Source organism: Xyrauchen texanus, chromosome 16 (assembly GCF_025860055.1).
Source record: "Xyrauchen texanus isolate HMW12.3.18 chromosome 16, RBS_HiC_50CHRs, whole genome shotgun sequence".
In the NCBI taxonomy this organism is placed as follows: Eukaryota; Metazoa; Chordata; class Actinopteri; order Cypriniformes; family Catostomidae; genus Xyrauchen; species Xyrauchen texanus.
The window spans coordinates 16,647,077-16,674,063 of record NC_068291.1 but is presented as its reverse complement, the minus strand read 5'-3'; the positions used below and the strand labels follow the sequence as shown (position 1 = coordinate 16,674,063).

At 40.6% G+C, this 26,987-nt stretch overlaps 1 protein-coding gene across 3 annotated transcripts in view; it reads right to left on the bottom strand.

Moving 5' to 3' along the window:
• Nucleotides 1-26,987, bottom strand: part of dnmt3ab (DNA (cytosine-5-)-methyltransferase 3 alpha b) — a 112,454-nt gene that overhangs the window by 60,739 nt on the left and 24,728 nt on the right. For all 3 annotated transcript variants that reach the window (XM_052145170.1, XM_052145172.1, XM_052145173.1), the window contains exon 4: nt 26,466-26,766. In XM_052145170.1, coding sequence (XP_052001130.1) covers nt 26,466-26,766 — 301 coding nt within the window. The remainder of the gene's footprint in view (nt 1-26,465; nt 26,767-26,987) is intronic.

The window sequence follows — 26,987 nt, the reverse complement described above, 5'->3', positions numbered from 1 at the left end:
CCTGAGTAAGCTGTCTCACTGTATATACAGCCATGGCCAAAAGTACTGGCAGTGAGATAAATTTTGTGTTTCACAAAGTTTTCTGCTTCAGTTGTTGTGGTGTTGGTTCACATTATTTCTAGATGATTGTGCAGTTGATCAGATGCATTTTAAATAATTGCAAAAAGCTTCATTGGCCAAAACATTTTACTTTATCACAAAAACCCAAATTTCACAGTTTTTTGCCCTGGCACAAAATGACCAGCTAACATCATTTCACTAATCATACCAGCAGCACCTGGGAAAGTGTGAACGAGTACTAGTCAGGTGAAATCAATCTATCATTCTGATTGGATTATAAGAGCAGACTGTTTATTATAAAAGGAGGGAAGAAGTGCTTCCAATCAATGTGTTCTTGTTAGCAATGGTTACCTCTTAAGAAAGACGTGCAACCATCATCGCTTTGCATCAAAATGGCCTCACATGCAAGGAAATTGCTGCAAAGACTATTGCACCTGAAAGAACCATTTACCGGATCATCAACAATTTCAAGGAGAGAGGATCAATTGCAGTAAAGAAGGCTTCAGGACATCCAAGAGTGTCCAGCAAATGCCATGAACATCTCCTCCTGAGGAGTCAGCTACGGAATCGTGTCACCACCAGTGCAGAGCTTGCTCAATATTTGCAGCAGGTTGGTGTGAGTGCATCTGCACGCACAGTGAGGCGAAAACTTTTGGACAATGGCCTGGTGTCAAGAAGGGCAGCAAAGAAGCCACTTCTCTCCAAGAAAAACATCAAGGACAGACTGAAATTCTGCAGGAAGTACAAGGATTGGACAGAAGAAGACTGGTGCAAAGTTATTTTTCTCTGATGAAGCCCCCTTCCGACTGTTTGGGACATCTGGAAAATCGATAGTCCAGAGAAGAAAAGGTGAACGCTACCATGAGTCTTGTGTCGTGCCAACAGTGAAGCATCCTGAGACCATCCAAGTGTGAGGTTGCTTTTCGTTCAAGGGTGTGGGCTCTCTCAAAATTCTGCCCAAAAACACTGCCATGAATAAAGAATAAAGAAGAGGAACACACCTTTGATACAGTTCTGGGAATTAATCTACACAATCTTTATGTTTATTCTGCCTATTGTCTGGAGTTTGTTTTACAGAGTATTTTCTGTTATGTAATTCTGTCTCACAAAATTTTTACTGAAACACCGAACCTGAGCAATCCGACGGCATCTCGTAGGCGTACATGGACGTTTTGAGTTTAGAGGAATGGACGGTCATTATAATTTTATTTTTGACACACAATCATTTTTTTTTAATATGTCAAAATGTCAGATGTTAATATGAATTATCGTCTTTCTCCACGTGAAATGCGAATGAGTTGGGGCACCTCATAAAAAGAAGGAAAGTTATTTATTTCTAATAATTATATTATTTATATATTTATTAAACGTAAGAAATATGATATAATGTTTCTTCAAGAAACCTATCTTTCCCCACAGGAAGCTGAAAAATTTAGGAAGATATGGGGTGGACATGTTTTCTTTAGTGCTGGCTCAAGTAAGAGCAAGGTAGTCATTACACTGATAAGTAAGCATCTACAATTCAAATGTCTCAAACAAATTAAAGATAAATTAGGAAGAGTCGTTATTGTTTTAGCAAAGAGGCAAAGGTTGATTCTGACTAATATTTACACACCTAACGCTGATGATGAGGGCTTTTTTTATAGATCTTGAAGGGATGTTGCAAGCCACTAGCACCCCTCATGATGTAATATTGGGAGGAAACTTTAATCTATTGATGGACTTTGTCCTTGATCATAGTGAAGCAAAAGTGTGTAAGCCCCCTAGAGCAACACTGACCCTTCACAGGATGTGCAAAAATCTTGGGTCTTACAGATATTTGCAGACTTTTAAATACATTTTTTTAAATACATTTTATAAATAATATTTATTTTTAAATATTTAAGTAAATCTTAATTTAATCTGTGGTTGATTGCTCAATTGGAAATGGGTACATGCAGTCTGACGCAGCCTGTCACCTTGGCACGCAACTGCCTGCCCGCTCCTGAATCAGCAGCGCATGTACACGGTTCAGCACATGGCGTGATTGAATAGGGACCCCTAGTGCCGCTTCATTCGACACAACATCGAAGTGGGCGACAGATGGGGAATGTCTAGGTTACTATTGTAACCTCCGTTCCCTGATGGAGGGAACGAGGGGGGGGAGGGTGTAAAGAGTCTCGGAATACGTCACATGGGTTTAAAGGCCACATGTGGGAGGAGTTGCTACAAACACAGCGACCGGGGGGCAGCTGGGACTGCCCAAGGGAGATGCGGGTCCGCCCGTAGGGGAACTGTACCACGGAAAATACGCACCGGGTGATTAATCCATACAAGGGCCCATCCTGTGGAGCACGTATTCCAGTACAAAATAATTTTAGTACCCACAGTGGGTTGGGGAATTCCTCCGCAGAATTCGCAAACTAGAGGGCTAGGGAGGAGTCATCCAGGGAGCCGAGTTAGTGAGATCTCCTGTAATAAGAGTGCACGTGTTCGCCTCAGTGGAGAGGAAAGGCAGCCCCCGGGGCCAGCTGTGTGCCAGAGCGGGCAATGGAAGGTCTCTTGGGAATCTGTGCTTTGCCGAACCACTACCAAATCAGCTGGACCGCCTGGGGTTGGAGCCTCCACTCTCCGCTGAGCGTACCTTGTTGTGACAGCGTGTCCACTGCCGTATTGAGGTTGCCCAGGATGTGAATAGCGAGCAATGACTTGAGTCATTGCTCACCCACCGTGTCCTCCGTGTCACCCACCAAGTCATTGCTCGCTCCAAAGGAGGACACGGTGGGTGAGTTGTGACATATGATGAGAGCGCATGCCGCCTTGGCGATTTATGTACGCTATCGTAGCGGTGCTGTCTGATCGAATGAAGACGTGCTTGCCCCGTATTAGTGGGAGAAACCTCCGCAGGCCAAGTATAACAGTCAGCAACTCAAGGCAGTTGATGTGCCAACCCAGCCAGGGCCCCGTCCAGGAGCCAGCCTGTTTGGAGGCATCTGTGGTGACTTCGGGACACCTACTATAGGGGCATTCCTGTCCGCAGGAAAGAGGTCTGTCCAGGGGTTGAAAGTCTGGCGGCAGGCGGGGGTGATGAACACATGGTGCGTGCCACGGCGCCATGCCCATCTCGGGACTCGAGTCTGGAGCCAGTGCTGAAGCGGTCTCATATGCATCAACCCCAGTGGTGCGACCGCCGCAGAGGATGCCATATGCCCCAGGATCCTCTGGAATTATTTAGAGGAACCGCTGTGCCTGGCTTGAATAAGGTGAGGCATTTCAGCACCGACTGCGCTTGCTCGTTGGTGAGGCACGCTTTCATTGAGACTGAGCCTAACTCCACGCCAAGAAAAGAGATGCTCTGAACCGGGGCAAGCTTGCTCTTTTCCCAGTTGACCTGAAGCCCTAGAAGGCTGAGATGCCTGAGCACCTGGTCCCTGTGGGTGCACAGTAACTCTTGAGAGTGGGCTAGGATGAGCCAGTCGTCGAGGTAATTGAGTATGCGGATGCCCACTTCCCTTAGCAGGGCAAGGGCTGCCTCTGCAACCTTTATGAAGACGCAAGGGGACAGGGACATGATGAAGGGGAGGACCTTGTACTGATACGCCTGGCCGTCGAACGGGTCGTTGTTGAGGAAAGATAGAGACGTGGAAGTACGCGTCCTTCAGGTCTACTGCTGCGAACCAATCTTGATGCCATAAGCAAGTTAGAATGTGTCTTTGCGTGAGCATATTGAACGGAAGTTTGTGCAAGGCCGCTTGAAAACGCGCACACCCGGCAGGGGGCAGGTTAGTGACTGAGGAGGAGTTCCCGTGTAGGCGTCATCAGGACTCGTCATGGGTCTGGAGTCGAGAGTTCTGCGTCCGGGATGCCGGGACTGCTGAAATGTGGCACCGGGTTGCTGTGAGAATGGCATTTGCGGGCCAGGAGACCCAGGGAAAGAGGAAATTGTTCTATTATTGAAAATGTGGGTACCGCAGCCTGAAGGGTGTGCGGCAAAGAAAAGACCTTGAAATAATTTCTCCTCCCGGTGCTCCACCGGGGGATGGAGTGGTCTGTCTGCCAGCTCCAGAGCAAAAGTCTCGTTCCCTGGATCATCTGTCTCAGGAACGCTTGGGAGCCATCTGGGTCCTCGAGGACTTTCGGGAGACAAGGGGCGTGTGCTTCCTGCGGGGCGCTCGATGCTGGGGCTGAGAGCTGTACCCAGGTTGGAGCGGAGCTGCCTGTCGTTTGGAAGCTGCAGGAGGACGCCCTCGGTGAGCAGATGGAGCATGGGTGGCGGGACATGATGTGGGAAACGGCCTTTGTCTGTTTCTTCACCGCTGAGAACTGCTGACCGAAGTCCTCTACGGTGTCGCCGAATAGACCGAACTAGAAGACTGGGGCTTTGAGGAAGCTTTCTTTGTCCACGTCCCGCATCTCGCCCGGACCCGAGGAACCAATCGTCTAGTCGTCAAGGGTGTGGGGAGGACAGAGGTGTCAGCCCCATGGTGACGGCGTCCCTAAGCATGTCGGCCATCTGGGTGTCAGATGCCGACCCGAAGGGCAACGCATAAACGTTATTTTCTCAAAAATACAAACCTGTACACATATGTTGCTCACATATTATTGTAGCCCAGTTTGTGCTGAATACAGTGTTATCAAACTTTAGCCATTAATATGTTTTTAAGCAACTGAAAAAAGCACAAATGTCAAGGCATGTTAAAACTTCCCCAGGGCCCAAAACACCCTCAGACCAGAGGGTTAAAGACTTTTTTTAGAGGGTGCTGTCAACATGCTAAAAATATCAAAACTTCCTAAAAATCTAGAAAAACACACTTATCAATCACTAGTTGGTTGCTGAACGACTAGTCTATAAGTTGACGATCATCACCCATCCATTTATAGAATAGTCAAAAGGATTAGTCCAGCTGTGAACGACAGTAATTTGACTGATGGTGGTGTCCGTGTGGTTTTAATGGCTTTTATCTAGAGGGCACAGGAAGGATTTCAGTTCAGTGAAGAGGAACTGAATGTGCGGAACATGCAGGTTGGCATGTGCTCAAACTGGCATACTTGAGGCTTGATGGGCAGAGTTTGCCAACCTTTTGAACCATGAACCTTTTTCTTACCACATCAATGCATTGCATATTCCTGTTGAGCGACACACGTAGAAAGGAAAAGTCAGAGTTGGGAATTCACTAAGAATACATTTTGCCACTGATAGTGTGGTTTATTTGCGAATGCTGTCTGTGCTTTTTTAGCACCCGATTCACTAAAGGAATTATGCAAATCATGTAACAGTGCATACAGACAAAACAAATTTAAAAAATTTTACAGCACAATTCTCCCACGATCTTGTGGGTTCATTCTGAGTTTCTTTTGGGGATATAGCAGATTAAAGCCATCTGACTTACTGTACTGGGACAGACTCTTTAAAGTGATGAAAGTGCACTCAACTATACCCTCAACTCCATCAACTGAACGTAATTTTAATAAATTACTGCTGCCAATAGAAAATGTACACAACTTTTAAGAAAATTCAGATTACCGTCTGCTTTCCGTTGTTGGCTATAGTACAATGTTTATTGTGACAAGCAAATACTGCTGACTTTTATGAAAATGGCATTTTATAGCGTGTGTTCGCTAAAAAGAATGAAAATGATTCTGTTTAAATATGATGCAGTGCTATTTCAACCAAGATAGGGCTGGTTAAACTGGATTGCGGATGGTTAGTGAATAAGATTAACATGCAACTTTTTTGTGAATTTGCCCTAGATAGATGGTCAGATAGGATTTGCACATGCTGTAAATGTGAAGAGGACTCTTGGGTCAAGGCCTTTTGTTTTGGCTGTGTGTTTGTGTGGTACTTCACTGGCAGGCTTTTGCTGGCTTTTGTGCAAAAAGCTCTCAGGTTTTGCCCACGGTCTCTCAAGTGTTGTGGCTGGATGATGGAGCTCTGATAGACTTCAAACAGCTCTCTTCCCATCTTTTAGCAAGTTATTAAAATGAGTGCTGACTACTTCTGATGGCTTCAGGTTAGTATGGAGACCCATCATGAAATATGGTTATACCATGTGCTCAGAATCACAGAATGCCAATCAGCTTGGATTAAATCCTTCTGAATGTCAACCTAAATTCCTCTAGTTGTTGGTTATCCATCTTAAATTAGGTATTTTCGGTTGACTTGTGTTCGTTGTTTAATTCAGCTTCAGAATTCAGGATCTTTTGTGCATAGGAGTTTTTAGGTTATATATTGGTCCTTTTCAATCAGATGGTTAGATTTTTGCCATAGCATATAATATTAAGTTTACATCTTGATTGATAATTCAAGGCAAGTCATTTTTATTTGTATAGCGCTTTTCACAACACACATAGTTTCAAAGCAGCTTTACAGAAAATAATGCTTTTATAGAAACTGTAATATCTATAAAGTCGTAGAGTAATCACTGTGTAATTGTATATTGTGTAAGTTTTTTATTAAATAGTTAAATAATAATTATATTTAGAACCCCAGTGAGCAAGCCGAAGGCGACTGTGACAAGTAACACATGTAACAACACCTACACATGATCGGTACATCCGAATATGACACCTGCAGGACAGGTACAGGGTAGCAACAACAACTGCCCAAGTTACACCAGGAATGCTCAATCCCTCCATCAGTGCCTGAAAGGGGCTGGATTGAGGGCTTGTAAGACTGTTGTAAAGCAGGTCCTTACCAGACATTACTGGCAACAATGTTCGCTGGACCAGACAGGACTGACAAAAAAAAAGTGCTCTTCACTGACGAGTTGTGGTTTTGTCTCACCAGGGGTGATGGTTGGACCCACGTTTATCGTCGAGGAATGAGCGTTACACGAGGCCTGTACTTTGGAGCAGAATTGATTTGAAGGTGGAGGGTCTGTTATGGTCTGGGGCGGTGTGTCATAGCATCATCAGACTGAGCTTGTTGTCATTGCAAGCAATCTCAATGCTGTGCGTTACAGAGAAGACATCTTACTCCCTCATGTGGTACACTTCCTGCAGGCTCATCCTGACATGACCATCCAGCATGACATTGCCACCAGCCATACTGCTCGTTCTGTGCGTGATTTCCTGCAAGACAAGAATGTCAGTGTTCTGCCATGGCCAGCGAAGAGCCCGGATCTCAATCCCATTGAGCATGTCTGGGACCTGTTAGATCAGAGGGTGAGGGCTAGGGCCATTCCCCCAGAAATGTCTGGGAACTTGCAAATGCACAGCAAGAACTGGCAAATCTGGTGCCGTCCATGAGGAGGAGATGCGATGCAGTACTTAATGCAGCTGGTGGCCACACCAGATACTGACTGCCCCCCCCACCCCCTTTTTTTTCTTTTGAAATAAAAAATATTTTATATTTGTTTATAAATAATGTTAAGTTTGCTGTAAATAAAAGCAGTTGAAATTGAGAGGACATTTCTTTTTTTACTGAGTTTACATCTTTTTGTGTGTGGAAACATCAGGAGAATAATTCAATGCCTGGGCAAAAGAGGAGTCAGAACTCTTCAAGAATTTGGGGAGGAATCATGATGCTGTGGAATGTTTGGAAGATTAACTGTGCTTGGTGAGTAAAGTGAAAGTAGCTAGTCAAAATCAGTGTTTGGGAAGTTATTCCAACAACATGATCGGTTACTACAAATAGTTTTTTCTCTAGAAAATTAAGGGAATTGTTTTACTAATTAATCTGTCTCAACAGTAATCACATTACTCATTTCTTACTAATTAATTAAGTTTTAAATCTTATACCAACATTTACCAGATGGACAATAAAAAGTAGCCTATTATTCATAAATCCTGAATCAAAAAATGATTGAGTAATGTTTAGATACAATAAAGTATTAAGTAAACCAGAGTAGCACATACTCTAGATTACCATGAACATACCACTTCAAAAGGATACGCTGTTCCTGACAGGTCACTAAGAAAATTTTACAGGTCACTGGAAAAAAAGGTTCCTCATTATAATGATTATTACAATTAAAGAATGTGCTGGCTACAAAAGCCAGTGACACAAGCCAACCCAGTATGTTTCTATTTAACAGGAACATACTGTCCACTGTGCAATGTAATCTCAGGTAGAGAATTTGATGTTTGAATAAACCTAGTATTCCTGTGTGATAAAGTTAAGTAACGAAGCAATTCACAGGTAAATCTCATTTGTTGCCGTCCGTAATATAAATGTAACTCCACTGTGTGATGAAAGCACACAATAGACAATAAACAATAGACAGTCTCTCTCTCTCTGGATGTCGTGCTTCCTAGTTGCTCTCTCTCCCACACTAATGCTCTGGCGTGCCTTTTCAGGCCTCCCTCCACCATCACTATAATTCGAGACAGGTGTTAAAGTACTCACAATCCAGGCGACGAGCCTTACTGCTCTCCCTCTCCCGCAGACCAACATATGACCACGCCCCCCATGCCACATCCTGCTTTAAGTATTGGCGAATTCTTCCAAACCGTCTCTATAATCTATTGAGCTCTGGAAGCTCAAAATGTGAGCTGGAATGTGATATCTGCTACAATCAGAGGCATATCACTTTTATAAATAGCACTTTTCTAAGTTTGTCCCCCCCACTTTTTGAGAAATAATCATTGTAATGTAACCTTTTCAACTCTGGGGTATCATCTCCCTCCAAAAATCTTAGTTTATTCCAATAGATTGCAGCAAGTACTGGAAATGTGTTTTTTTCCTTCATCACATTCCATCACAAAATGTTGATCTGAAATGTAGGTTGAGCTCTAACGCATTTTAGCCCTCACAGATTTGCTCATCCAAATTCAGTCTTATTTTCAGTTCATGCACCACCCCCATTTTTTCATCTAATATTTCGGCCTCTGAGTGGACTAAAAGCTCAATCTAGGTATCATTATGTATCATTTTGTAAATCTTTCAAACTTTAGTATTAGGGCAAAATAAACTGCTATTTGAAAGACGTTTATAGTCATATTAATATTTCTACCACATTAACTCTAGGTGGCTCTTATTTGCATGGATGTTTCAGGACTTATTTTATGTTACAAATCTAGAAGTGATTATTATTTTGTTATCTAAAAGTTCAGATTCTAAGCTTTCAAACGATATCACATATGTCTGACTTATGTATCCGGGGACTTTCGCGACCCTTTTGTACCCGCCGGCAAACAATAAACATAAACAACTTAAACAACTCATATAAAATGGCTAGGTGCACCTTCCTGGAGAGTACGGGCACTAAGCAGGCTGTGCACTGGTCAGGAGGCCACCTCCATACTCAGCGGTTCTCTCGAATAGTTTTATAATATTGCCCTCCACACTTTTCAGATAATTTCTATGCTTTTGGCTACAATAATGAATCACAGAGCTTGTTGGTCATTTTCAATATCAATGTATTTTTATAATCATGTCTTGCACTTTTCAGTGTTGTGACAATCCTTGATAACATTTTCTACCTCAGAATATCATGATATTTCCTGTTGTTTATGGATTTGAAAGCTGCTCACCATGGCTGAAACAGATTTATTGGAACCTCTGATATGCTGTCAATGGGAATATTGCTATTGTCTGAAAGCATTTATTGATATACATACTCTAACGACCTTCCTTTTTGTAGTAACTGCACAGTCTTTTACAGAATATTGTAATTATTTGTTGTTTAAACTTTTGCTTCAGAAGACTTGATTTTTCTTCACTCTTTTACATTGCAGGTGTTACAAGATTTACAGACATACAGAAAGTGAAAAGGGAAAGTTATAAAGAGTACATTTGGAATCAGAATACTCTTAATATGAAAATATTCAAATATTTTTATTTAAATACACAAATGCTTTACTAATTCAAATTCTAAAAATACAACTCAAATCTTATACTCATAAACTGTTAATTTTTTTTGTTATGTCTGTACATTTTCACATTAATTGTTAATTGTACAAATTGCCCTAGGTGTGGATGTGGATGTGGAGGTGAGTGTGAGTGTATGTCTGTTTATGTGTGGCCCTGCGATGGACTGGCGACCTGTCCAGGGTGTCCCCCGCCTTTCACCCAATGTTAGCTGGGATTGGCTCCAGCCCCCCGCGACCCTGTACACAGGATAAGCGGTTGACGATGGATGGATGGATGGATGGATGTTAATTGTACATTTTCAAATTGACGCATATTTGTAGGTTGCCTCGGATTTGTGTGTAGATGTTTTGAGACAGTAGGTTGTCTTTAGCCAGTCAAACGTCACATTTTCAATCCAGCAGAACTCTACAAATCAAGTAGTGCCTTATTCTGATTTAAGATGTTAATAGCATTTAAATAGTAATTTTTAAATGCCACAAACAATGAAAACATGCTATTTAGAACCTTTTTCACATAAGCCCTGTGGCATTTTCATGGTAAATATTAAGTAACCCATTAAGGCTTGTTGATAGTATTTTACTGACAATGATATTCTGGTTCTGAAATTCTCTTAGGCTTTTTATTTGGCAATATGTCTTACCTGCCCTCAAGCTTAAACTGTCTTTCTTTCTGCTTGTCTTTGCTTCTCGCTTCAATTATTTAAACCCTTTTACTTGTACATTACTATGCACATAAATGAGAATCATTTATTTTTGCTCAAAGCTGTTTCAAGCAGGCAGCATGAAGAGGCCTTGTAAAATGATTCTCTTGGTACAAACTATCTGGAAGGTCTAATAGATTAGACTGCAAATATATTTTAGAGAGTTTTTTTTATCCTCTTTTCCAGGAAAAATATCTAAACCTACTTAAAACAACATACATTTACCGTACTTGAAAAGCGAAACTGTAACAAAAACTCAGGTGCAACTTTTGTCTTTGAGTCAACTTGGATTTACAGTGACACCTAGCAGCTTGGATGCAGCATCATTTAAAATAAAAAGTTTTCTGTTTCAGATTCCATTATAGAAATGTAGTATTCAGTGTCAGTCAGAATAAAACAGCTTTTATAAGGTTACTGATATGACTGGAGTCTTAATTTTAATGTGAGTGATCATGATTTCCTACATATATTACAAAATTACAATTCATGTCTATAGGAGTTTTTTTCTTCTGATTAACATTTTTTATCGATTCGTACATATAACAAAAAACTAAACAACACATATATATATATATATATACACTAAATCAACATTTAAGCCACACTATTACCCCTCTCTCTCCCCAATCACCAACCCCACCCTGACCGAACATCCCTATGGTCACATAAAAGTATACACACACACACACACACATAAAAAAATATACATATTATATATATATATATATATATATATATATATATATATATAGTATCTCACAAAAGTGAGTAGACCCCTCATATTTTTGTAAATGTTTAATTATATCTTTTCATGTGACAACACATATAACATTTGCTGTCCCCTCAAAATAACACAACACACAGCCATTAATGTCTAAACCGCTGGCAACAAAAGTGAGTACACCCCTAAGTGAAAATGTCCAAATTGGGCCCAATTAGCCATTTTCCCTCCCCGGTGTCATGTGACTACAAGGTCTGAGGTGTGAATGGGGAGCAGGTGTGTTAAATTTGGTGTCATCGCTCTCACACTCCCTCATACTGGTCACCGGAAGTTCAAAATGGCACCTTATGGCAAAGAACTCTATGAGGATCTGAAAAAAAGAATTGTTGCTCTACATAAAGATGGCCTAGGCTATAAGAAGATTGCCAAGACCCTGACACTGAGCTTCAGCACGGTGGCCAAGACCATACAGCGGTTTAACAGGACAGGTTCCACTCAGAACAGGACTCGACATGGTCGACCAAAGAAGTTGAGTGCACGTGCTCAGCGTCATCTCCAGAGGTTGTCTTTGGGAAATAGACGTATGAGTGCTGCCAGCATTGCTGCAGAGGTTAAAGGGGTGGGGGGTCAGCCTGTCAGTGCTCAGACCATACGCAGCACACTGCATCAAATTGGTCTGCATAGCTGTCATCCCAGAAGGAAGCCTCTTCTAAAGATGATGCACAAGAAAGCCTGCAAACAGTTTGCTGAAGACAAGCAGACTAGGGACATGGATTACTGGAATGATCTCTGATGAGACCAAGATAAATGTATTTGGTTCAGATGGTGTCAAGCGTATGTGGCGGAAACCAGGTGAGGAGTACAAAGACAAGTGTGTCTTGCCTACAGTCAAGCATGATGGTGGGAATGTCATGGTCTTGGGCTGCATGAGTGCTGCCGGCACTGGATAGCTACAGTTCATTGAGGGAACCGTGAATGCCAACATGTAAAGTGACATACAGAAGCAGAGCATGATCCCCTCCCTTCGGCGACTGGGCCACAGATACGACCCCAAATACACCTCCAAGACGACCGCTGTCTTGCTAAAGAAGCTGAGGGTGAAGGTGATGGACTGGCCAAGCATGTCTCCAGACCTAAACCCTATTGAGCATCTGTGGGGCATCCTCAAATGGAAGGTGGAGGAGCACAAGGTCTCTAACATCCACCAGCTCCGTGATGTCGTCATGGAGGAGTGGAAGAGGACTCCAGTGGCAATCTGTGAAGCTCTGGTGAACTCCATGCCCAAGAGGGTTAAAGCAGTGTTGGAAAATAATGGTGGCCACACAAAATATTGACACTTTGGGCCCAATTTTCGACATTTTAACTTAGGGGGAACTCACTTTTGTTGCCAGCGGTTTAGACATTAATGGCTTTGTGTTGAGTTATTTTGAGGGGACAGCAAATTTACACTGTTATACAAGCTGTACACTCACTAATTTACATTGCAGCAAAGTGTCATTTCTTCAGTGTTGTCACGTGAAAAGATATAATCAAATATTTACAAAAATGTGAGGGGTGTACTCACTTTTGTGAGATACTGTATATATATATATATATATATATATATATATATATATATATATATATACACAAATAACTGTGTATATATATATATATATATATATATATATATATATATATATATATATAAACCCATTTCCCATCAAATGAGTCCCAGATCCCCAGCCTTCTACATGACACCTCCTCGAAAGCTGCCACCCTCCCCATCTTGGCATACCACTCCCGAAATGAGAGTAGAACAATCTGTCTGTCTATCATAACACTGTTCATGACTCAATTTTTTATGGATTATTCCTAGGGCTGGGCGATATGGAGCAAAAAATATATCTCGATATATTTTGCTATATCTCGATATACGATATATATCTCGATATCTTTACAGGAAAAATACCCCCAAAAACTACTGCAAAAAGAAATATGCCAAATACCACAGTCCTTTTTTATTAAAGTGCAAAGAGGTAGGCAGTTCACGTAAGAACAAAGTGCTTCTTATTATTTAACTGTAAAATAAAGGAAGAAATACATATAGCCTTTTCATTCAAAAATGAAACAACTCAACTCAAGGTAGGCAGTGCATATATAAGAACAAAGTGCTTCTGCGACATTTAAGAAAAAAAAATCCCTGATTACATAAATAATAATAATTTAACTGTAAATTAAAACAAATAATACATATTGCCTTTTCATTCAAAAATAAAACAACTCAAGCTCATCTTTGCATTAACTCTGTTGTAGCCATCAACAAATAGCCAAAAAACAAGTTTGCTATAAGCTTTGGTTGGCACCAACTTTCGGCATTCACGGCAGTAGACATCTGTCTGCTGTTCATCCGACGCCTTAAAACTGAAGTATCTCCATATAATGGAGCCAGTTGTCCTTTTTTTTTAGACGAGTTCTGCCTCCGGGCTGGTTATGGGCGACGCCATGTTGAATGAGACAACACGCGAAGGGAGGGGAGCAAAAGCAAGGAGGCGGGGCGAGCGGAGGCGGAGCGTAGCACAGCACAGAGAAAGCAAGCGAGCAAAGTGGTGAAATCAGAATTGAATATAAACAATATATCGATATATACGATATGTCAAAATTCATATCGTGTTTAAAAAATATCTCGATATATTTTAAATATCGAGATATCGCCCACCCCTAATTATTCCCTGAATTGATGATCGCACCATCGCCTAAAAAAGTCTGGGACAAAATAAAATTTGACTGCCCAATACATCACACATAAAACTCTGAACCTTCAACCAAAATTCTTGGATTTTAACACACCACTAAAAAACATGGTTTGTGTCTCCATCTTCTGATTGGCATCGCCAGAAGGTGGGTGTGTCTTTAAGACCAAGCCTGTACAAACTAGAGGGGGTCCAATAGAATCTATGTAAACTCTTGAATTGCATAAGGTTCACCCTTGAATCCCTTGATAGATTTGACATTTTTTAGAATCCTAGCCCACACTCCCTCCTCCAATACCAAGTTTAAATCTTTCTCCCATAAGCTCTTGATATAAGTTAAAGCTCTGTCCCCTAGACTCTGAATTAGCAGGGAGTAATACACTGATGCCTCATGACCTTTTCCAAAAGCAGTAATCACCACTCCCAGAGTATCTGTACAAAAAATAGTACAGAGCAGGTGGTGCAGCTATATAACTGAGATCTGGGAATCCCAAAATGTTGAACCAAATTTTCAAAGGATCTCAACACTCCACTCTCATATAGGTCACCGAGCATATTAACCTTCCTCACAATCCACTCTGACCAGCAGAAAGGGGACTTATTAATACATCATTTTAGATTCAGCCATATGCTCGAGGCAACATTTAAATAAATATCAGATTTAAACAATCTGGACACTTTTGTCCATACTAAGTGCAAATATGAGATAACGAGGTGTAACTTTACTTCTCCGATTAGTTTGATAGAAAGGCTTTGCAATGGCGAAATAGGGTCAAGGACTTTCTGTTCAATACAAAACCAGGGAGGGGCTCTCTAAGGTGGAAGCGACCAATGAGCCAAATGTCTGAGACCGAATGCATAATAATAAAACAAAATCTTGGGTAGGCCTAGCCCACCTTTGTCAATCACCCTATGTAACTTATTTAAATGTAATCTAGGATGCTTACCATTCCAAATAAAGGACTTCGCTATGCTATCAAATTGGTTGAAATAAGAGAGGGGGACATCTATAGGGAGAGATTGTTGCAGGTAGTTGAATTTTGGAATACAATTAATTTTAATAACATTAACCTTTCCAATCATAGATAAATGTAATGAAGCCCACCTGCCCACATCACTCGAAAACCTTTTTTATTAAGGGGTCAAAATTAACTTGGAATACAATGCCCAAATCCTTAATGCCCTGTTTGGACCACTGGAAGGCACCCAGCTGAAAACCCATTACTGGACAGTACATTGTCAGCTTCGGATTTAGACCAATTGACTCTGAATCCTGAGAACTTAGAAAAGGAATGAATAATTCTGTGGAGGCAAGGCATAGATCTAGTGGGGTTGGAGACGAATAATAAAATATAATCTGCGTAAAGCAAAAGCTTTGGCACCACACCTCCTGCCATCACCCCTGGAAAATTATCCTCCTTTCTTATCGTGGCTGCTAATGGTTCCAGGGCAATACAGAACAATAATGGGGAAAGAGGGCTACTACACAGGGGTGGAAGGGCATCTTTATAAAAACGCGTCCTGAAAATGATGTTCAACGCCGCTGTTTATTGCTCTTTTAGAAAAATTAAACTCTTTTAAGGAATATTCTCTTTTAGAAGCACTGTCGAAGAGCCCAGGTGCAAAGCAGGGCCCCTATCCAGAGTAACATAATCTGAAATTAATCCATTTGTTTGTACCACCGCTCCTGGGTGTCTATAAAGAAAATTAATCCATCCAATAAAAGTATTTAGTAAAAGTAAGAACCCGTATATTTCCAAAATCTTAAAAAGATTATCCCATTCTACCATATCAAATGCCTTTTCGGCATCTTGTGAGATGGCAGCTACCGGAGTATGATCATTCGCCACTGACCACATGAAATGCCTAATGTTATCAGAAGAGCTACGGCCCCGAATAAACACCACCTGATCTATATGTATAAGATATGTCATAACTTTACTTATTCAGTTAGCCAAAATGTTTGACAAAATTTTAACGCCTAGCTGGATCGGGGAAATTGGATGGTTACTCTTACACTCACTTGGATCTTTGTCCTTTTTAAAATCATCCCTTTTTTGCATCTTTGCTATAGCTGTACACATATAGATGGACACATTTAGCCATTGTGTCACATCTTGCGCTGTTCTTATGAGTAAATTAATGTTGTTTTTAAGATGATTTGTAAATGTAAAAAATTGTAGAGCTGCATCCTGTGGAGCAGATGTGTGAATGGCGAGCTCTGTGCACTTTGCTAGTTTTTAATAATTTTTATGTCATATATGTCTGAATTGTTGGAATTCCTGAGCTCGAAGAAGGCAGAGATATGGTGAAATTCCTAGATGAGCTCTTCCGAAGTCTGCTCGACATAACAATCCATATGCTGGAATTTGAGAAAGCTCACAGAGCCCGGCTCGCAGATCCGCTGAGGGAGACAGGCCCCGATCAATTCTGGCCAAATTTCTGAGATCATCCGATAAAGATCTCGTGTTGTGCAAGGCGAGGAGCAAAGGAAAGATTTCATGGAAGAATCCCAGGATTTTCTTGATCCCAGATTTTGCGAATTCGACGAGAGAAATGTGCAAGTAAATTGCTGCAAAGAATATTGCACCTGAATATTGCTCAGTATTTGCAGCATGTTGGTGTGAGTGCATCTGCATGCACAGTGAGGCGAAGACTTTTGGACAATGGCCTGGAGTCAAGAAGGGCAGCAAAGAAGCCACTTCTCTCCAAGAAAAACATCAAGGACAGATTGAAATTCTGCAGGAAGTACAAGGATTGGACAGCAGAAGACTGGTGCAAAGTTATTTTCTCTGATGAAGCCCCCTTCCGACTGTTTGGGACATCTGGAAAATCGTTAATACGGAGAAGAAAAGGTGAACGCTACCATGAGTCCCTTGTCCTGTCAACAGTGAAGCATCCTGAGACCATCCATGTGTGGGGTTGCTTTTCATTCAAGGGTGTGGGCTCTCTCACAATTCTGCCCAAAAACAATGCCATGAATAAAGAATAAAGAGGAACACACCTTTGATACAGTTCTGGGAATTAATCTACACGATCTTTATGTTTATTCTGCCTATTGTCTGGATTTTGTTTTACAGAGTATTTTCTGTTACGTAATGCTGTCTCACAAAATTTTTATTGAAACACCGAACTTGAGTAATCCGACGGCAGAGTTGTCATGGGGACTCTCGTAGGCGTACATGGACGTTTTGAGTTTAGAGGAATGGACGCCGGTTGTCGCTGTTGTGCGCAGTGTAAATGCACACGTTTTATTTATTTATTTATTTGGGATGTTTGGGTTTGGGGTTTGGAGAAAGTGGTCAATATAATTTTATTTTTGACACAAAATCTATTTTTTCTAATATGTCAAAATGTCAGATGTTAATATGAGTGTGGAGCGGAGGGGGGCGGGGCCGGGTCGGAATATCGCGCACCCGGTCCCTAATCGGCCTGATGAGGCGCGCGAGGGATAAAGGCGGCCGGTGACGATGGTTCGAGAGAGAGAGAATTACGGGCATGTCCGTCGTGTGTGTGTTTGTTTATGCTTTTGGTTTAAGTTTTCATAAAAATTATGATTTATGTTGACAAGCCGGTTCTCGCCTCCTCCTTGCCCATCCTTAACTGTGTTACAATGAGTTATCGTCTTTCTCCACATGGAATGTGAATGAGTTGGGGCACCACATAAAAAGAATGAAAGTTATTTATTATTTATTTCTAATAATTATATTATTTATTTATACATTTATTTCTTAAACATAAGAAATATGATATAATGTTTCTTCAAGAAACCTATCTTTCCCCGCAGGAAGCTGAAAAATTTGGGAAGATATGAGGTGGACATGTTTTCTTTAGTGCTGGCTCAAGTAAGAGCAGGGGAGTCATTACACTGATAAGTAAACATCTATAATTCAAATGTCTCAAACAGATTAAAGATAAATTAGGAAGAGTCATTATAGTTTTAGCTGAAATTCAGGGGCAAAGGTTGATTTTGTCTAATATTTACGCACCTAATGCTGATGATCAGGGCTTTTTTATAGATCTTGAAGGGATGTTGCAAGCCGCTGGCACCCCACATGATATAATATTGGGAGGAGACTTTAATCTATTGACTCTGTCCTTGTTCATAGTGAAGCAAAAGTGTGTAAGCCCCCTAGAGCAACACTGACGATTCACAAGATATTAGAGATTTTTGAACCCATCTGGTAAGGATTATAAGTTCAATAGGGGAACAACTGTGTCTACCTTTAGCCAAAGAGAAGACACGCATCATGTGTGGAGAGAAAGCTGCTAAAGAGTTAAACTTGGTGCCGCTTTCAAACGATACTGTGTCACGGAGAATAAAAGACATGGCTGAAAATGTTAAAAAGACACCGATTAAAATCAGTCGATATTTTGCCATCCAGCTTGACGAGACTACAGATGTTGCAGATTTGGCCAATTTACTGGTTTATGTCAGATATGAAAATGATGGTTCAGCTCAGGAGGACTTTATTTTCTGCCAGTCACTTGAGACCAGAACTACAGCAGAGCACATATTCCAGGTACTGGACGCGTTTATCCAAGAGAACGGACTGGACTGGAAAAGGTGTGTGGGAGTGTGTACAGATGGCGTGAGGGCTTTGACAGGTCGTCACAGTGGAGTTGCAGCTCGCATCCGAGAGGTAGCACCTGAGATGCGCTGGACTCACTGCAGCATCCATCATGAGGCGCTGGCAGTGAAGAAGATGCCTGATGACCTGAAGTCTGTGCTGGACTCTGCTGTGAAAATTGTGAACTTCATTAAGGCCAGACTGATGAATTCTCGCTTATTTAGTGTGCTCTGCGAGGAAATGGGCAGTGAGCATGTCCAACTCTTGCTTCATACTGAAGTAAGGTGGCTTTCAAGAGGAAAGGTGCTTTCAAGGCTTTTCGAATTGCACAAAGAGGTCCAGATGTTCTTACAGGTCACAAATTTCCCCTTGTCAGACATTTTTGAGGATACTGCGTGGCTCAGTCAGCTGGCATACTTGTCTGACATTTTTTCACGTTTAAACGAACTGAATTTGGGACTACAGGGACTCTCTATCAATGTCTTTGACGTGCAGGACAAAATCAATGCACTGCTTAAAAAGTTGGAGTTATTTGAAATCAAAGTCAAGACAGGTGATGTTTCAGCTTTCCCTGCTTTGGAAAGTTTTCTGTCTGACAATGACCTGACGCTTGATGGTGGAGTCAGAGAGAACATCACTGCACACCTTGTGTCGCTCAGACAACAGTTCCTTGATTATTTCCCAGTGATTCCTGAAGCTGAAGCTAGCAGCTGGATGAGAAACCCTTTCAGCATTGATACCTCTCAAATGGCTTCAGAGGACTTAACTATTGGTGAGCAGGAGTTTAATAGAGTTGTCTTGTGACGAAACATTGAAGGTAGCTTTCAGAAAGCAGCCATTGTTGGACTTTTGGATAAAGCAGCACAGTGAATACCCTGTGCTTTCCGACAAGGCAGTGCGTTTTCTCCTTCCTTTTGTGACCACATATCTTTGCAAGAAAGGCTTCTCTTCACTTGTTGTAATAAAAACAAAGTACAGAAGCAAGGTGGATGCTGAGCCAAACCTGAGACTAAAGCTGACCTCCATTGACCCAGACATCTCAGGACTGTGTTCACAGAGGCATGCACACCCATCACATTAAGCTCATGTTAGTTGTCAGCAACATGTACTTTTAAGTACAATACATTTTTATTTAATCTTTAAGTACAGTTTTTATTTCACTTTTAGGTGCAATACATTTTAATTTAATCATTATTTTATTTTTATTTTATTTACATCTATGTAAGCAGCACAGTGCAGTGTTGATGTTAAAACTGTGTTGTTACAATGTTCAAAGTGGCTGACAATAATAAATGTTCTTATTATAATAACTGTAGCTGAATAGTTAGGCCTACTACTACTGTATTTTAATGTTGGTCGTTATGGTGGTACTTGGAGAACCAAATATTTTCTGAGGTGGTACTTGGTGTAAAAAGTTTGAGAACCACTGTTCTAGATTGTATAGGTTTGGTCTTAAAGACAAATGCCAATCAGAGGACGGAGATATAACCCATGTCTTTTGGGGGTGTGTTGAGATCCAGGAGTTTTGGTTAAAGGTTTATAGTCTAGTGTGCAATGTATTAGGCACTCGGGTATCGTTTTGCCCCAGACTCTGTATCTTGGGCGATGGGGCAACATAAAGAGTTGGGTCTTAACCAGTGTCTTGATCGCCAGGCAGATCATTTTAAAGGGCTGAAGGTCAGCTGGAGCACCCTGTTTTCAGGAGTGGTGCTCGGATATGGGAAGGGTGGCGGCCTTTGAGAAAGGGGCATTTAGAAGAATGTACAGCATGTTCATGGAGAAATATTTATGGATATGTGATTATTATTATAATATTTTTTATAGTTTATTTATCTTTTATTTAGCTTATTTTTTTTGTGCATGTGTGTGTCTATATCATTTGAGACCACTGTGATGTTGTTGGGGTAAGGGTCGGATTGGGGATTGGGAGGGGTAACAGTAGGGGTTAAGATTGATTCTATGTAAATATGTTTTGATTTACGGTGTTCATTTATATTAATCAATAAAAAACTATTAATCTGAAAAAAAAGAAATGCCTAGTCCCAAATGCTACGACAGATTTCAAACCTGCTTGATATCTATACATCTTGTCATCAGGTGTGCACCCTGTCCCGACAAGCGAGAAACTGACAATGATCTACAGCCAATGAAATACAGAAAGAGCGCAAGTTGAGGGCAAGGTATTAGGAAGCAGGAGACAAAAATACTTTGAAAATAAAATAATACATCACCCATATCTCCCTACCTGCTGACTTTATTATTTTCAGCTGTTTTTATTTTTTTCCTTTGCAAATAAGAGCAAATAAGCACGAAAACATGCACAAGCTGTTTTTCATGTTTGTTAACATGTTATCAAGAATAAACTGCGAGTTTGTGAATTAATTTCGTTATCTTCATTTAAAGATGCATTTTGAGCGATCCGTTTGAAACGGCGCTAAAAACGGATTTTGTATTTTCCTGTTATGTGGGGATTTAAAGGGAAATAACCATACAATCTGAAAAAAAAAAAAAAAAACAATGCATGAACATGCACAACAGGGAAACATACAGTTCATTGCAAGAGTGGCTTAGGGACAACTCTGTCAATGTCCTTGAGTGGCACAGCCAGAGCCCAGACTTGAACCCAATAGAATAGGTCTGGAGAGACCTGAAAATGGCTGTCCACCGATGGTCCCCTTCCAACCTGACAGAGCTTGAAAGGATCTGCAGAGAAGAATGGCAGAAAACCCCCAAATCCAGGTGTGCAAAGAGCAAAAACCAACCCGAAAACGTCTTAAGGCTGTAATCACTGTCAAAAGTGCTTCAACTACTCACTGAGTTAAGGGTCTGAATACATTTGTCAATGTGTTATTTCTGTTTTTTCTTTGTAATACATTTTCTGATGCATTGTATACGCAAATGATGCACATTAAAAGCTCGGTTACAGGTACTGCACTACAATAACTAATAAGTCTGCTCTAAATGTGATGTTTGCATGTAATTAAGAGAAAATCTGCACCGGTTATTAGCTCTCTCTTTTTATTCTTGTTTCTGCACTTAAAAATTCAGTAAAATACACTCTGACGTGAAGATTGAGGTATGTCCTCATAAAATCAGAGATTCTCACCACGAAATCCAAATAAAAGGTCAAAAGAGATGATCAGGTGTAACGGTGATTTGTCTTGCTTGAATACTTCTGATCAGATCACCCAAAACACACCTTAATACCAGGTGTACAGTCAGGGAGCTTTAGTTGGGGATAAAAGGTTGTGTTGTTGATAACAATCAGTTGTATAGTGTGTGCACCAGCAGGATGGAAAACCAGACTGTGATTCGCAGGGTGCCAACTGCAAGTCATGATGTGTACACTAGGCTTAAGTTGTGCTCTGTCTATCTATTAACTACCCCTATTACAGAGCTTCCTTAAGACTAATTAGTTTACTAGTCGTTCTAGCAACCCACCGACTGTACTATATTATTACTGTCTGGAGTACAAAAATCAATAAAATCTTTTTTTTAATTAATGACAGCCAAACCACTTATAGGTGTGATTATCTCTTTGTGATTAGAATTGATTAGCGTTAGGATAGTTTTAATGAGGTCTTGGCAGATAGAGTGCTTTGCTCACTGTAGGGCAGCTTTGTTGTTGGTCTGTGTTCAATGGAATGTCCTGTACTTGGCAAAACACACCGGCATTATGCAAAAAGTGTTATCTGCTCCTACATGCTGATCAGGACCCAAGGCCCAGTGTCCAATTAATCAATACTATTTTTCAACATTAAAAAGTATCTTAATGGTAAAAAATGCTCTTTAAACAAGTCTTTATCAATACAGTATTGTTGTGATATAAATTTCTGTGTATCATTATTTTGTCTAACATGTCCAAACAAGGCACAATACAATAAAGTAATAAATCCTATATCTTCATTTTTAATCTTTCAGGAAACGTAAAAAAAAAAATCATGCTTGGTGGCTATTTCTGTTGCTTCGCAGTGGGTAAACACATCCATAGTGATGCCACATATGTTTTTTAATGAGGACAGAAAAATGACACTAAAAAACATGTCAGGTTATGACATGGTGTTACATTCTACCCGAAACTGATTAACATACTGTAGAGACTTTGTTAAGTAGACAATGTCAGCCTTAGGTTTGTTATCTATTTTAGTTTTTTTGAAAACGTCATACATTTTAAAACATTTAAGTAAATGGATTGAAAATCTCACTTAGCTTCACTTAGACTTATAGAACGTGCGCCATTCAAAATCGAAATGAAAACGATGATGTAATCATAATATTTGCATAATTAAATGCTATTGGTCTTCTTTCTTACGTTTCATAGTAAAATGTGTCCAAATGAATTGCAGACAGTGAAGACAGTCGAGTAGGCCTACTAGTGGCCAGCAGTGCAACACCTTGGCAACCTAAAAAGATTTAATTGCTGTCAGTGTGAACACCTCTTTATAGCACTGTTGGCACTTCTACAGAACAGCACAAAGTTCCAGTTCCCGGAATCCAGTAAAGCATAATATACTGAATAATCAAAGTACTCTGAGTGCAGTGTCTAGACTTAGATGAGTCCTATAGTATTCTATGTAAGTATACAATACTGGGCATGATGCTATCCACCTGGCACGACCCCCCCTGAGATAGTGGCCATAACACAGACCTGCTGTCTCCCCATGCACTGCACACAATCAGGGCAAGTTGCCAGAGGACAGCATTGTATACCCAGACTTCACTTACTGCTCTCATTAAGGTCAATGGCTGACCCAGCAGCAGGGAATGAGAGAGTGTGTGAGAGAGAGAGAGAGAGAGAGAGAGAGAGAGAGTCTAATAATTGACAAGGGCACCACACTGAAGAGACTAAATATTTATAATCATCTGTGTGCATCTGATGCCCCAATGGATCAGCCAATTGTTGGTACAGGCCGATAAAAGCCATTATCTGCAATACAGAACATTAGCCGATTGTTTAAAAATAGCAGATTATCAGGGCTGTCGCAATAATTAAATTTGGCTGATGATTAATTGTCAAAAAAATAATCATGATTATGATTATTATTTATCTGTTTTAGGGCTTTTACAATTATTGTCATACTTCTTAAGGTGTATGTTTGCTTCATGCACCTTAAGTAATTTATTAAAATTTAAGCAGGAATCATATAATAAAGGCTTTAAAAACTTGAATGAATGACATGAGAAATAATATTTTAAATATAAAAATATTTTCAAATACTTAAATATCTTTTTGGTCAACTTTAGTCTTGGTCCATTTTACATTTACACTGTTGTTTTTTTAACCCAATCAACATAATATAATATAATATAATCATATAAAATAAAATAATATTATATTAAAGTATGTCATAGGAAAATATGTCTGTGCTTTGCTCTTTTATATTTTTGTGTGAGTTTGTCACATACCTTCGCAGACTGCGCATGTATCAGAGCGCATCACACACAGTTAATCTCTACTGGGTGCGGCCAGCAGTGCGGCTCAGTGACACCTTCAAAGTTCAATTGAATAAAATACACAAGCGCACCATTAATGGCATTTACACCGATGAGCCAAAACATTATGACAATAATAACGTTGATCATCTCCTAACAAGACCACATGTCTAGGTCTGGGTAGATTAGATGGTAAGTGAACAATCAGTTCTTGTAGTCAATGTGTTGAATGCAGGAGTGAAGACCTGAGTGGGCCAAATTTTTCTTGTCAGATGACTGGGTCAGAGCATCTCTGAAACGGCAAGGCTTGTGGGGTGCTCCCGATCAGCAGTGGTGAATACCATAGAAAGTGGTCCGAGGAGGGACAAACCACAAACCGGCGACAGGGTGTTGGGCACCCAAAGCTCCGAGAGGGATAAAGGCCGACTGCGGAGGATGGTGCGGGAGAGAGAGAGAGATCGTCATGTGTGTGTTTGTGTCTTTTGTTTAAGTTTATCATTAAAATATTATTTATATTGCCAAGTCGGTTCTCGCCTCCTCCTTTCCATTTAACTGCTTTACAGATGGTTAGGGGAGGATATGTCACAACACAAAGTGCATTGCACCCTGCTGCGTATGGGGCTGCATAGCTGCAGAGAGGTCAGAGTGCCCATCATAAAAAGTACCTACAATGGGCACACGAGTAACAGAACTGGACCTTAGAGCAGTGGAAGAAGGTCGCCTGGTTCGATGAGTCCCATTTTCTTTTACATCACATGGACAAGCGTTTACGTGTGTACCATTTACCTGTGGAAGTGATCGCACCAGGATGCACTTTGGGAAGACAAAAAGCCAGTGGAGGCAGTGTGAGGCTCTGGGCAATGTTCTGCTGGGTAACCCTGGGTCCGGCCATTCATGTGGATGTCAATTTGACACATGCCATCTACATAAACATTGTTGCAGCCCAGGTACACCCCTTCATGGTAATGGTATAGGGAACGGCAGTGACTTCTTACAGCAGGATAATGTGCCCTTCCACACTGCACACATTGTTCGGGAATGGTTTGAGGATCATGATGAAGAATTCAAGGTATTGCCCTGACGTCCAAATTCCCCAGATCTCAATCCAATTGAGCATCTGTAGGATGTGCTGGACCAACAAGTCCAATCCATGCCGGATCCACCTCGCAACTTACAGGACTTGAAGGATTTGCTGCTAATTTCTTGTTGCCAGATACCACAGGACAACTTCAGGGGTATTGATGAGTCCATGCCTCCACAGGTCGGTGCTGTTTTGGCACTACGCGTAGGACCAACAGCATATTAGGAAGGTGGTAATAATGTTTTGGCTCTTCAGTATATATATATATATATATATATATATATATATATATATATATATATATATATATATATATTTATTCTTAAATTCCCTTATTTGAACAGTAGAATGTGGTTGGAATTTGAAGGGCACAATAATAGCAATAATCCTAACCACAGGCCTAATAAGGGCAGTTACTTCTTGTCAGAAGGGTTGGAAAAAAGCATAAATTAGTCTAGTCCAGCTTGTGCCGTGGCCCTACTAGAATTTGACACGGTGGAACTACTTTTAAAACTTTTAACAAATGAATTTGATTACTTACCTTAAAGCTCCACATAGCAAGAAATTAATAATTAATTATTTGTGAGCCTATTGTTTAAGTTACACTGTTTTTCTTCACTTACACGGTGCTTATGTGTGCACAAAACAGGCCTTGTAACAGGCTGATGACCTAATACATTTGCTGAAACATGCAGTATACCCAGAGCATAATGCACAGATTACAGTATCACACAATGCAATGCACTCAACTTCACCTTCCAGTTCCAGTTTAACTAATAAATGGTAAGTAATACCATCAACAATTTTTTACATCTCCTTCTTGACTCATTTGAGCGGACTGCTAAATGTTAGGACATTGCATATCTTTCAAAATTAAAAATACCTATTTTTATTTCGAATTACTGGATGTCACACATTGGATTAAACATCCATACTTTATAAATGGTATGAGGTCACATAACAACAGTTTATGACACTTTTGTTAAATGTTTATTGTTGCATATTGCATACTGCTTCATAGGTCTGATAATTGACCACCATCACACTGGAGAGACAATTTCACCAAATCGTTTCTGTGCACAGTGTAGGCTACTGTAGGAAGCTGGTGTCTTTTGTTTGCAAATTAAATTAATGGGAGTGTACTGTAATTACCCTGATTTACACATCAATACACTCATGTAACAATAATTATTTGTCCTCCAAGTCAATACTGGCTGCGAATCCTCCAAAACCCTTTTACAGCCCCTCTAGTTTTGTGACTGAATGTTTTTTTTTATCATCACAATGGCACGTTCTTGGCCTTTAGCCCACAAGTGGAACAAAGCGAGCAGACAGCTGTAAAACATGATGCTGAAGAAAACTGAGTAAACTCACATTTTGTTGGCCGCTCCAGTTTTCGTCTCCCTCGTTTCTTGCGAGGCAGAGCTGGCAGTGTGTCCTCTTCGTACTTTTCAGATTTCGGCTTGATCTGGCTGACAACAAATCCGTTCTCCAGGGATGGGATCATGCTCGAATCAGAGGCTGAAATGGCCCGACAGGCTGACTGGTGAGGGAGCCCGTTTTCTGCAGCATTCTTATCCTGCGTTGTGTGGCAACCTTCACAGGACTTGTTCTCGTGCTTCTCAACATCTCCATTCTGAGACTGCAAAGATGACTGGAGCTCCACCCCTTTGTGCTGAAATGTGAAATTACATAATCGGATCGCATTGTCATGCATCTTTATGATTATTATAAGATGTAATAAATCATATTTGACCCTGTGGCAAAATTAATTCAATACTTTCATTAAAATGGCCCTCCAGCATACAACAAATTATAATGACCAGAAACAAGAAAATCCCCTTTATATAATTATAGGCTTCATTATTATACCAATGTCAAGAAATAATATTGTTT